The sequence below is a fragment of the Chrysochloris asiatica genome, unplaced genomic scaffold (genome assembly GCF_000296735.1).
Source record: "Chrysochloris asiatica unplaced genomic scaffold, ChrAsi1.0 scaffold00132, whole genome shotgun sequence".
Taxonomy (NCBI): domain Eukaryota; kingdom Metazoa; phylum Chordata; class Mammalia; order Afrosoricida; family Chrysochloridae; genus Chrysochloris; species Chrysochloris asiatica.
Genome location: NW_006408650.1, coordinates 262,155 through 275,866, shown reverse-complemented (window position 1 = coordinate 275,866; position 13,712 = coordinate 262,155). Strand labels below are relative to the sequence as shown.

The 13,712-nt window shown below is 40.7% G+C and overlaps 1 protein-coding gene across 1 annotated transcript in view; it reads right to left on the bottom strand.

Annotated features, from left to right (window-relative positions):
- Window positions 1–13,712, bottom strand: part of B3GNTL1 (UDP-GlcNAc:betaGal beta-1,3-N-acetylglucosaminyltransferase-like 1) — a 186,602-nt gene that overhangs the window by 69,824 nt on the left and 103,066 nt on the right. The window contains 1 exon segment of the mRNA XM_006869612.1: window positions 9,380–9,445. Coding sequence (XP_006869674.1) covers window positions 9,380–9,445 — 66 coding nt within the window.

Sequence of the window (13,712 nt, the reverse complement as noted above, 5' to 3'; positions counted from 1 at the left end):
TGGTCCTCAATGCAGACTGTGCTCTGCTCCCAGCTCCTCTTTCTTGGTGATGGAAGGGCCTCGCGTCTCTGCTTGCTTCTCTAGTTTTTTCTTTCTTGTAAGATAGAAGGTGAGGCAGACCACACCCCAGGGAAACGTCCCTTGTATCCCACCCTATTCCCCTTAAAACAGAAAAGCTGATCATATCAGATCACATCCTGGAGGACAATTATATCATTACACAACTGCCAAATCACGGAGAAAAATGGTACAGCCAAGCTGACTCTATTTTGCTGTTGTAAGTGCTGTTGAGTCAGTTCCAAATCACAGCAAACCTGTAGAGGGTTTCTGAAGAGCAGCTAGTGGGTTTGAACCATCGATCTTGCTGTTAGCAGTTCAGTGCTTGTCATTATCAGTACTGAAGGAAGAAGTCCAAGGCGCACTAAAGGCACTGGCAATGAACAAGGCTCCAGGAATTGACGGAATATAAATGGAAATCTTTCAACAAACTGATACAGCACTTGAGGTATTCACTTCATCTATGTCGAGAAATCTGGAAGACAGCTGTCTGGCCAATTTATTGGAAGCGATCCATATTTGTACTTATTCTAAAGAGAGGTGACCCAATGGAATATGGAAATCACCAGACAATACCATTAATATCACAAGCAAGTAGAATTTTGCTAAAGATCATTTATAAACGGCCACCACAGTAGATTGACAGAGAACTGCCAGAGGTTCAAGCCAGATTCAGATGAGGGTGTGGAATGATGGCTACCATTGCTGACGTCAGATGGATCTTGGCTGAAAGCAAAGAATACCAGAAAGATGTTTACCTGTGTGTAACTGACTATGCAAAGGCTTTCAATTGTGTGGATCATGACAAGCTATGGACAACATTGTGGAGAATGAGTATTCTGAAGCACTTAAATATGCTCATGAGGAACCCGTACATAGACTAAGAGGCAGTTGGTTAAACAGAACAAGAAGATACTGGATGGTTTAAAATCAGGAAAGGTATGCATCAGGGTTGTATTCCTTCACCATACTTATTCAATCTGTATACTGAGCAAATAATCCAAGAAGTTGGATTATATGAAGAATGTGGCATCAGGATGGGAGGAAAACTCAGTTAACAACCTGCAATATGCATATGATACCTTGCTTGCTGACAGTGAAGAGGATTTAAAATACTTACTGATGAAGACCATAGCCTTCAGTATGGATTGTAAATAAAACCAAAATCCTTACAACTGAACCAATAAATAACAACATGAAAAATGGAGAAAAGGTTGAAACTAAGATTTCATTTTGCTTGGATCCAAAATGAACTCTCATGGAAGCAGCAGTCAAGAAATCAAAAGAAATATCGCATTAGGCAAATCTGCTGCAAAAGACCTCTTTAAAATATTCAAGAAGAAAGGTGTCAGTTTGAGGACTAAGGTGTGCCTGACCCAAGCCATATTTTCATTAGCCTCATGCAAAAGTTGGACAATGAATAAGGAAGATCATAGAAGAACTGATGCATTTGAGTTATAGTATTGGAGAAGTACACTGAAACTACCATGGACAGCCAGATGCTCCTTAGATGCCAGGAAGACCAGACTTCATCTCTCACCGTTTACACATATTATCAGGAGGGACCAGAACCTAGAGGAGGACTTCATGTTTGGTAAAGTGGAGGGTCAGCGAAAAGAGGAAGACCCCCAGTGATACAGATGGACACAATGGTAGCAACAATGGGCTCAAACAACAAATGTGCGGACGGTACCGGGCCAGGCAAAGTTTCATCTGTTGTGCATATGGCCACTATGAGTCAGAACTGACTCGATGACACCTAGTAACAACAACAAAGCACAATTTATGAAAGCTATCTTCAGACCCTGCACTATAGAATGTTTTCTTGTAAATGGTCTCAGAGAGATACTGAGCAAGTATGAACATACACTTAGCATTCATTTCATTCTGCCCGACTCCAGAACAAACAACACAGTATAATCAATGTTAACTACCAACCAGCAATTGCAAATTAAGAGATTCGAAGGTCATGATTAAGAAAAAAAACACCGCCACACAGTAACAATTTTCCCCAAACTGTCTTTTTCTAGCACAAAGGGCTGCTACAGCATCCCTGATTTTCTTACCAAAGTGCTGTAACCGTTGAGAAATTGCACAGGTTACCTGCAGGGTTAGCAAGGAGACAAGGCTCTGCCCTTGAGTGGTGGAATGGAACAGCAGGTGTTAATATGTTAATAAGAAATGTTCTAACCCAGAAAATGTTACAGAAATGCAAATCAAGGTTCTTAAGTTAGGATGAAAACAGAACTCTCCAAAGGTTTCACATCCCTGGCTTCTGTGCCACCCATCTCCTATGTCACAGAGAAATGGCTGAAAGCAACTCTAGCGATGAAGCCAACTGTGCTTGTTTGGTAGTGGAAGGAAAAAACTTGAAAATAGCAGATTTAAAACTCTCTCCATCTCTTTGAAACGCCAACAGTCACTTCAAATTCTTCAGAAAGTTACAATATCTAATGTTTCAGCCACTTGAGAACTGCAGCTCCCCGCTGTGTGAAAGCAACCTAACCCAATTACACAGCCAACTGTTGTCTCTCATGGAGCCTAACGTGGGGTTGACACAACTTTAATTTCATACAATTTCACACTTAGTGGGAGTAGGTAAAAGGTAAGAGAACTGAGTTGTTAGGTGCCATCAAGTCAGTTCCGACCCATCATGAGCCCATGTCCAACAGGATGAAACACCACCTGACCTGTACCATCCTCACAATGGCTGCTATACTTGGCCCACTGCTGCTGCCACTGCGCCAGTCTACCTTGTTGGGGTCTTCCTCTTCTTTGCTGACCCTACACTTTACCAAGCATGATGTCCTTCTCCAGGGCCTGGTCCCTCCTGATTGTTGCTGTTAGGTACCATCAAATCAGTACCGACTCATAGCGACCCTATGAACAACAGAACGAAACACTGCCCGGTCCTGTGCCAACCCCACCATCGTTGCTATGCCTCAGCCCATTGCTGCTACCACTGTGCCAATCCATCTCATTGGGGGTCTTCTTCTTTGCTGACCCTCCACTTTACCAAACATGATATCCTTCTCCAGGGACTGGCCCCTCCTGACAATATGTCCAAGGTATGAGAGATGAAATCTGGCCATCCTGGCTTCCAGGGAGCATTCTGGCTGTACTTCTTCCAACACAGACTGGTTTGTTCTTTTGACAGTCCATGGTACTTTTAATATTCTCCTCCAACACCATAACTCAAATGCACCAATTCTTCTAACGGTCTTCCTTAGTCACTGTCCAGCTTTCACATGCATATGAGGTTACTGAAAATACCATGGCATGGGTCAGGTGCACCTTAGTCCTCAAACTGACATCTTTGCTCTTGAACACTTTAAAGAGGTCTTGTGCAGCAGATTTTCCCAGTGCGATACGTCGTTTGATTTCTTGACTGCTGCTTTCATGAGTGTTGATGGTTGATCCGAACAAAATGAACTCTTTGGCAACTTCAATCTTTTCTCCATTTATTGTGATGTTATTTACTGGTCCAGTGGTGAGGATTTTTGTTTTCTTTATATTGAGGTGCAACCCATACCCAAGGCTGTGGTCTTGATCTTCATCAGTAAGTATTTTGAGTCCTCTTCGCTTTCAGCACGCAAGGTTGTATCATCTGCGTATCACAGGTTGTTCAAGAGTCTTCCTCCAACCTTGATGGCACATTTTTCTTCATATAATCCAACCTGTCAGATTATTTTCTCAGCATACAGACTGAATAAGTATGGTGAAAGGATACAACCCTGGCACACACCTTTCCTAATTTTAAACCATTTGATGTTCCCTTGTTCTGTTCAAACAAATGAGCACAATTAAGTATTCCAGAATACTCATTCTCTGCACTGTTGTCCATAGCTTGTCATGATTCCAACAATCGAAAGCCTTTGCGTAGTCAATAAAACATAAAACACAAGTAAACATCTTTCTGGTATTCTCTACATTCAGCCAAGATCCATCTCACGTTAGCAATGATATCCCTCTTTCCATGTCCTCTTCTGAATCTGGCTTGAACCTCTGGAAGTTCTCTGTCAATGTATGCTTGCAGCCGTCTTTGTATTATCTTTAGGAAACCTTTATGCACATGGGATATGAAAGAGATTGTCCGATGATTACCTCCTTCTGTTGGACGACCTCTCTTTGGAATGGGCACAAATACGGACAAGTAGTTGTCTCCTTCCAAATCTGTTGGCAGAGATGAGTGAGTACCTCCAGTGCCACATCAGTTTGTTGGAAGATTTCAATGTGTATTCCATCTATTCCCAGTGCCTTGCTCTTTGCTAATACCATCAGTGCACCTTGGACTTCTTCCTTCAGTATCATTCTCTCTTGATCACATGTTACCTCTTGAAATGGTTGAACATCGACCATTTCTTTTTGGTACAGTGACTCTGTATATTCTTTCCATCTTCTTTTGATGCTTTCTGCATCATTCAATATTTTGCCCATAGACTCCTTCAATATTTCAAGTCGAAGCTTGAATTTTTTTCTTCAGTTCTTTCAGCTTGAGAGATGCTGAGCGTGTTCTTCACTTTTGATTTTCAAATGCCACGTCTTTGCACATTTCGTTAAAATACTTGACTTTGTCTGCCTTCTCAAGCCGATCTTTGAAAATTTCTGTTCAGCTCTTGTTACCTCCTCATTTCTTCCATTTGCTTTAGCATCTCTACACTGGAGAGCAAGTCTCAGATTCGTTACTGACAACCATTTTGTCTTTTTCTTCTTTCTTGTCTTCATAATGACCTTTTTTTAAAAAAAAATTTAATTCACAAAATGAAAAATGTCAACATAGACAAACTGTTTACCAAAGAAAGCATGCCACTAGTCAACTTTGTCTGAATGAACAATAGCACTTTTGTTATTCTTGTTGGGTAAGTTTTTTTATTTTTAAAGTTTTTACTGTGAATTGAGTGATAGGTTACATGGGAGAACATCAGTTTACACTCATCCTATTATATTTTGTCTCAATGCAATGATTACAATCCCTTCCATGCATCGTCATCCATCAGTATTTGCTTCTATTCCCTCTGGGTTTTTTTGGTGTGTATGTTTTTTTGGATGTACACCAAAACACTCATAAATATACAATCATTCAAACAACCAAACGGCACAGCCTGCAAGCCTGTACCCCAGCCACCAGCAAAGCACACAGCCCCTCTCCTTCCATGAGTCTAGAGTTCCCAGCCACTCCATCTCTCCACATCTCTATCTCTGCCTCCATCTCTGGCATCACCGCTTCTCTGGATAGGGTCCCACACTCCACTTCTACTCTTGTCCCTTGATGGTCCCTGGGTCCTCCATTCCTAGATTGTAAGATTAACTACTGCCCCTTTTTGCTACAAAACTAACTTCTACCTTTACAGTTGTGACAATCACAATTAGTTATGATAACAATTACTTACTATTGAATCACAAGAGTCTTATCCCCATCTCCTTTCATCAGACCTGTCTAGACAGGAATAGGATGAAAACCACTTAGTGAGGATTCTACCTTTCCCCACACACTCTAAAACTAAACTCCCTCTTGAACTCTTGCTACTACATCCATAAGCATAGGTCAAGTTCATCAAGTTGTAACTATTTACACTTGTTTTATCAAAATTGTTATTTTTAAAAATCTTCCTCTAGTCAACTTCGGATCATCCAGCCATTAAAGCTAGGTCCAATAGGTACTGTCTGCAAGTTTGGGCATTCTTGTGCATATCCCCTCACTTCCTATCAGCTGGATGCTTCACTCTCAGCTCTAGCCCTCTGTGGCTATGTTCTTGTCCATGGGTTCAGGAGTCCCATGTCTCACCATACTTTGGGCCAACCATGTCTCACCATATTCCAGGTTGACAGGAGTCTATATAATGTGGTCAGACTCAGCCTACATCTTCATTGCTGCTTTCCCCCCACTTTCACTCACCAGTAGACCAACATGGTCGCCAGCAAGCTTACATGTCTGCTCGTGTATTCCCTCTTGAGTTTCAGTCTTGGAAGGGGGTTTGTCCTGGAGGGATTTGATTGCTTAACTTGTAATGGCTCCCTGGTTACCAACTTGCTTGTTCTTGTGGGAGCCAATCAGACTGCTGTTTTTATTTTTTATTTTTCCTGCTGATCTTTCTTTCAAGAAGTATCTTCTGTTCCTCTAGCTGCTCCAGGCTAGTCTGCTTGTCTTTTCAAGTGGGAATTTCCCACCTCAGAAGGTTCTGCATGGGGATCAGGATTCCACCTAAAGTCTTATACACTACAAAGGCTCCACAAAAAGCCTGTTTCACTGGGCAAGTTCTAGAACCCCTTTTAGGTATTCCAATCACTTATAGGCTGAAGAAGGACTTATAAGTTTATTTCTGTAATCATGTTTCTGGATATTCCTTTCTGTCCCACTCAAGTGCTTAATGACCTTTTGCTTTCCCTGTCTGAGGTACTTGATGTCATCCCACAACTCTTTTGGTCGTCTGTCCTTAGTGTCTAATGCATCAAATCTGTTCTTCAAATGTTCTCTAAATGCAGATGGAATATACTCAAGGTCATATTTTGGCTCTTGTGGACGTGTTTTAAATTTATTCAACTTCAGCCTGAATCTGTATATGATGGTCTGTTCCACAGTCTTTCATTGATCTTGTTTTGGCTGATGATATGGAGCTTTCCACAGATGTAGTCAATTTGATTTCTGTGTATTCCACCTGATGAGGTTCATGTGTATAGTCATCCTTTATGTTATTTATACAAGGTATTTGCAATGAAGCAGTTATTGTTTTGCAAAATTCTATCATGTAATCTCCAGCATCATTTCTATCACCAAGGTCGTATTTGCAACTACTAATACTTTCTCTTCATTTTCTCTTTGGTTCTTCCAGATACGTCGGAAATAAAAGCCAAGAGAACTAGTTCAGGCAGTTAACTTACCCATCACACTATTTTGATTTTGAAGAAACTGGTTTTACTGGTAATACATTGTTCCTCCACTTTCCTCTAACTTCCACATGTGAGACTATAGTGAAAAAAGTATTGGAGGTCCAGTCTTTGTCTCCCTTTGTGTCATTAGACAAACTCTACTGGCAGGGGCCATGATGGCTCTGATAAGAAAAACATTGCAACAACATCAGAAGCCATGTCATGGAGGAACAGAACGGCGAGAAACCCTGCGACTGAAAAACTCATTGTTTTAGCAAAGCGACAATCAAGTGTCTCCCTGGTTGGCAAAGCTCCAGGGAGAGCCTCATGCAGGGGACTTGCAGTCTCTGTCTTTTCCTTTTATGAATAGTTCATTTTTGATTTTTCTATAGAAGTTTTTAGTAGAACTCTTCAATAATCATGTTACAGGTAGGGCAATGCAGAGGACCCTAAGCATGAAGGGCTCATTGTTAAGCAAGGCCACAATGAGTCCCCCCTTGGAAGGCAAGGCCCCGAGGAGGGATCTCATGTGGGGGCTCTGCAGTTTCTGTCTCTTTGTTTTAATCAGCTTATTTTTAATTTTCTTGATTTTATAATAAAAATTTTCAGTAGAATCTTAGTAAGAATTATATTAGAGATTTGAAACTTGTTTTTAGGCACATTCACACCATATTCAATCATGCATAGTCCTAAAGAATGCTTTTCACACTAACAACAAGTTTCACCACTAGGAAAAACCAGCTAAAGTTTTTGCCAGTCCAAGTTTAAGATTACATTCAACATTCTGTGTAGTTTTGGTCATGGACATCAAGACCTCTAGAAAATTAGCTAAAAATGCAATTGAGGGCTAAGGGAATAGAAATAGATCATAAGCAGAAATCTAACTAGATGTTTTATGTAGAGAAGTTATAAGGAAGTTGCTCCGTTTCTTCTTAACTACAAAACTTTATGCTTCTTGTTTTTCTTGTTTAATCAATCATGAGAAACAACTGTGTTGTCAGTTACCATAGCAAATAATGTCTAGGTCCATGTTGTGAATAATGAATCTATGGAAAGTAATAGGTGAGGGTAGAAATAGGAGTTAAGATTTAGAATTCTGTTTTAAGGTTAACGTGACATTTTAAGAACAATGAGGTTTGTTCATAAAAATCAAATATTGTCTAACTATGTAAAGGGTAACAAGGAAGATTTTGATGTTCTTGATGTTCTATATTGAAATGATTAATATGGATGATTTAGACCACTACTTTGAAAAGAATGATTAATAGATTGATGGTATAGAGTAGTATAAAAGCTGTTTGAGAATCTGAAATAAATGTAACAGGAGAAATAAAATGTGAAGGGAAAAGGAGGAGAAATAAAATGTGAGAGGAGAAGACTCACCATTCATTGAGACCCACTGATTTTGTGAGCTTCATTTCTTTGCCGACGCCATACATCTTTCTAAGGACCCCCAAATAAGAGTGTCGGGGCTGGCTCCCGAACTCTACACAGCGGTCCACCCAGATGGTTCCTTTTTTCTCTTCCCAAGACAGGAACCAGGCCAAATGCAGCATGTGTATCTATCTCTCCTCCCACGTGCTGGAGGGGTGCTGTGAGTGCCACCTGGAGCCAACAGTATTCTTTGCAGGTGATCCGGTATAGCCAATGACAGGTCTCTGAAGGTCAGGCCACAACAGGACCATGGACACACTCTGGTCATGGTCACAAAGTACCAGGTCACACCAGGACCAAGTCACACTAGCACCTGATCACACCAGGATCCAGAATGGGGCAACACCACTGTAACAAGAACCTATGCAAACGAGGACCAACAAGGTTTGGACAGCATACACAGTGGGCACTAAAGATACTTCAGTATTCCAAAACCACATTTTCACTAACCTTTTAGTTCCCAGCATTACTTCCTGCACCAGCAGAGTCAACAAGGTGGTCAAAGCACAGGCTCTGGGGAGGGGATGTCCAGTTCACCAGTTCAGAGCCAGCAGTACTCATCTGGACACTGGAAGAACACACCTCTTCCCCCAGGTGACCACCAGTACTCTAAGCGGTTTTACATGGCACTACTCAGCAGACGCCAGCCCCCAGGTATGCAGGGAGGGTCCAAGAAGTCTGGCCTTATGGTTGCCAATGTGAGGTCATCTTAGAGATAAGGTATGCAAATATAAGAACAATGGTTTTAACTGCTAACTCCACAACTGTCAGTCTGAGTTTTCCTATATAAATTGCTTCTAAATAAAGACCAATTTAAAAAGAACAAAAACAATCCTTTGTACTATTTTGAAGTAGCATGTGGCTTGCAAGATTAAAAGCTTCCCTTCAAAGGTGACCCTGGCACCCCAGGCATGGTCCTCTTGATCTGTGGTCTCACCAGATACCCACCTGGAGGAGATACTGACATTTGAAAACTGATGTCATCTAGCATGGTACCAACACAAGAACACGTGGTACTTACACTTCTGGGGTGCTGAAGAGCTGCTTCATGTTGCAGTCTCACCCTCTGTGGCATCATCACATCATCCTGTGATAAAGAACACAGCTTTAATCTCACAGTTTGTTACTCACTGGAGTGCTTCTGCATTTTCTTTTACTTGTAACAAAAGGATTAGATGTTTAAAGCAGAAAAATAATCAACATAGATAGAAAATATAACTACAAAATGTTACAGAATTAGAATCACATAGAAGAATGTTGAATTGTAGGCACCAAACACTATAGTCAAAATATGAAAGGAAAATTGAAGGAACCATCATCACAGTAGAATATTTTGACACATCTCTCTATAGAGCAAACAGACAAAGGAAATCCCTCCTAGTATGTTGTTATTTGGTGCAATCAAGTCAGTTCCAACTCACAGCAGCCCTATGCACAACAGAACAATACACTGTCCAGTCCTGGGCCATCCTCACAATTGTTGTTAAACTTAAACCCATTGCTGCTGCCACTGTGCGAATTGATCACATTGGGGTCTTCCTCTTTTATGTGGGCCCTCCACTTACCTAGCATGGTATCACTCTCCAAGGAGTGATTTCTCCTGATAACGTCCTAAGTATGAGAGAGAAATTTTCACCATCCTGGCTTCTAAGGAGCATTGTACTTCTTCCAACACAGATTTGTTTGTTCTTCTGGCAGTCCATGGTACCTTCAACATTCTTCTCCAACACCAAAACTCAAAGGCATCAATTCTTCTACAGTCTTCTTTATTCACTGTCTAGCTATCAAATGCATGTGAGGCGACTGAAAATACCATGGTCAGGTGCATATTAGTCCTTAAACTGGTACCTTTGCTTTTGAACACTTTAATGAGGTCTTGTACAGCAGATTTACTTAAAGCAATACATTGTTTGATTTCTTGGCTGCTGCTTCCATGAATGTTGATGGTGGATCCAAGCAAAATGAAGTCTTTGACAACTTCAATCTTTTGTCCATTTATCATGATGCTATTTATTGCTCCAGTTATGAGGATTTTTGTTTTCTTTACATTGAAATGCAATCCATACTGAAGACTGTAGTCTTTGTTTGTCATCAGTAAGTATTTTAAGTCCTCTTAATTTCCAGAAAGCAAGGTTGTGTCATATTTCAGGCTGTTAATAAATCTTCCACCAATTCTGATGCCTTGTTCCTCTTCACATAATCCAGTTTCTCAGATTATTTGCTCAGTATACAGACTGAATAAGTATGGTGAAAGAATACAAATATGACACACACTTTTTCCTAATTGTAAACCATCCAGTATCCCTTTGCTCTTGTTAGAACGACTTGGTCTATGTATAGGTTCCTCATGAACACAATTAAGGGTTCTGGAATACCAATTCTTGACAATGTTATCCACAGCTTGTCATAATCCACAGAGGAGAAAGCTTTCGAATAGCCAATAAAGCACAAGTAAATGTCTTTCTGGTAATTCTCTTTCATGCACGATCTATCGATGTCAGCAATGATATCCCTAGGTCCGCATCCTCTTCTGAATCCAGCTTTAATTTCCAGAAGTTCTCTGGTAGTGTACTGTTGCAACTATTTTTGGATTATCTTTAGCAAAATTTTACTCGTATGTGATATGAATGGTAGTCTATGATTTCTGCATTCTGTTGATCACCACTCTTTGGAATGGGCACAAATATGGATCTCTTCCAATCAGTTGGCCAGGTAGCTGTCTTGCACATTTCTTGGCATAGATGAGTGAGCACCTACAATGCTACATCAGTTTGTTGAAAGATTTCAATTTGTGTACTGTCAATCCCTGGAGCCTTGTTTATCGACAATGCCTTCAGTGCAGCTTGGACTTCATATACTATCTCTTGAAATGGTTGAACTTCAACCATATATTCTTGGTACAATGACTCTGTGTGTCCCTTTCATCATTTAAAATTTGCCCATAGAATCCTTCAACACTGTAAGCTAAAGCTTAAATTTTCCCTTCAGTTTTTTTCAGCTTGAGAAATGTCGAGTGTGCTCTTCCCTTTTGACTTTCTAACTCCAAATCTTTGCAAATTTCATTACGATACCTTGACATATTTGCACATTTCATTATAATACCTTGATATAGCTCAAGCTGCCCTTTGAAATTTTTCATTCAACTATTTTATTGACTCATTCTTCTATTCGCTTTATCATTTTCTATACACTGTACAAATAAACTAAAATCTCCTTACCAATGGACCAATAAGTAACATCCATATAAATGGAGAAAAGATTGACATTGTCAAGGACTTAATTTACTCAGATACATCAACACTCATGGAAGCAGCAATCAAGAAATCAAATGACATATTGCATTAGGCAAATCTGTTGCACAAAACTTCTTTAAAGTGTTGAAGAGCAAAGATGTCAGTTTGAAGACTAAGGTGCTTCTGACACAAGCCAGGGTATTTTCAATAACCCCACAGGCATGTGAAAGTTGGACAATGAATAAGGAAGACCATAGAAGAACTGATGCATTTGAGTCCCATCCAGAACCTTCTGAGGTGGGACACTACCACTTGAAAGGACGAGCAGACTAGCCTGGAGCAGCCAGAGGAAGAGAAGATACTTCTTAAAGAAAGACCAGCAGGAAAAATCAAAAACAAAAACGACAGTCTGATTGGCTACTACAAGAAGAAACAAGTTGTTTGCCAGGGAGCCATCAAGGCAAGCAATCAAGTTCCTTCAGGACAAACCCCCTTCCAAGACTGAAACTCAAAGTGAACACATGAGCAGGATTGTAAGCTTGCTGGTGACCACATTGGTCTACTGGTGAGTGGAAGTGGGGGAAAGACAGCAATGAAGAAATGGGCTGAGTTTGACCATGTTCCATAGACTCCCATTGACCTGGAGATGAGAGGAAGAAGAGGAAGGGCTGGCTGATCTGAAGTATGGTGAGACCTGAGAACTCCTGAGCCCATGGACAAGGATATAGCCATGGAGGGCTAGAGCTGAGAGTAAAGCGTCCAACTGATATGAAGTGAGGGGGGATGCACAAGAATGCCCAAACTTACAGATAGTACCCATATGACCTAGCTTCGATGGCTTGATGATCAGAACTCGACTAGAGGAAGATAAAAAAAATTTTTTTGATAAAGGAAACAAGGGTAAATTGCTACAATTTGATGAACTTGACCTATACTTAAGTATGTAGTAACTCAAAATACCAATTGAGAGGGAAGGAATCTTCATATCAAAGATCAATCCTATCCCCTCTGTTCACCGGGATGATAGGGGCAGGCAACTTAGACATAAGCTACTTAAAGTGCAGGGGCAAAAAAAAACTTGGCTTACAAGTTTTCAAGAGGGAGTTTGGTTTCCGAGTGTGCAGGGGAAGGTAGAACCCCCACTGTCTAGATGGGTCTGGTGAAAGGAGACAGGGATAAGGTTCTTCTGATTCAATAGTGAGTGACTGTTATCGTGATTAATTGTGATGGTCACAACTGTAAAGGTAGAAGTTTTTAACACAAAGTAGGGAGTAGTTAATCTTACAGTCCAGGAACAGAGGACCCTAGGACCATCAAGGGAGAAGAGCATGAACGGACTGTGGGACTCTATGCAGAGAACCAGTGACACCAGATATGGAGGCAGAGATGATGACATGGAGAGAGGGAGCAGCTGAGGACTCTAGACTCATAAAAAGAGAAAGGCTGTGTGCTGGTAACTAGGAGGCAGGCTTGCAGAATGTGCCCTTTGGTTGTTTAAATGATTATATATTCTTGAGTGTTTCTGTGTACATTTAAAAAAAAATTGTTGCATTTGAGCTATGGTGTTGGATAATATTAAAAGTACCATGGACTGCCAAAAGAACGAAACAATCTGTGTTGGAAGCAGTACAACCACAATTCTCCCTGGAAGCTAGGATGGCCAGACTTCGACTCTCATACTTCAGATCTATTGTCAGGAACGACCAGTCCCTGGAGAAGGATATCATGTTTGGTAAAATGGAGGGTGGGAGAAAAAGAGGAAGGCCCCCAACGATATGGACTGGCAATGATTGTGAGGTTGGTGCACAGCCAGGCAGTGTTTCATTCTGTTATGCATTGTGTTGCTTATGATTTGGTACCAACTTGGTGGCACCTAACAACAACAACAACGACGACACTTTTGTGCAAGTTTCTGAGTCTCTTCCAACATCCATTTGGCCTTTACTCCCTTACTTGTCTTTGTATTGACCTTTTGTCTCTTCCTGTATGATGCTCTTTTTTTTTTTAATGTTTTTATTTTGCATTGAGTGAAAGTTTACAGGGCACATCATCAGCTTCACATTCAACCATTCATATAGCTTGTTTCATTACATTGATTATTATCCCCTCCATATATCATCA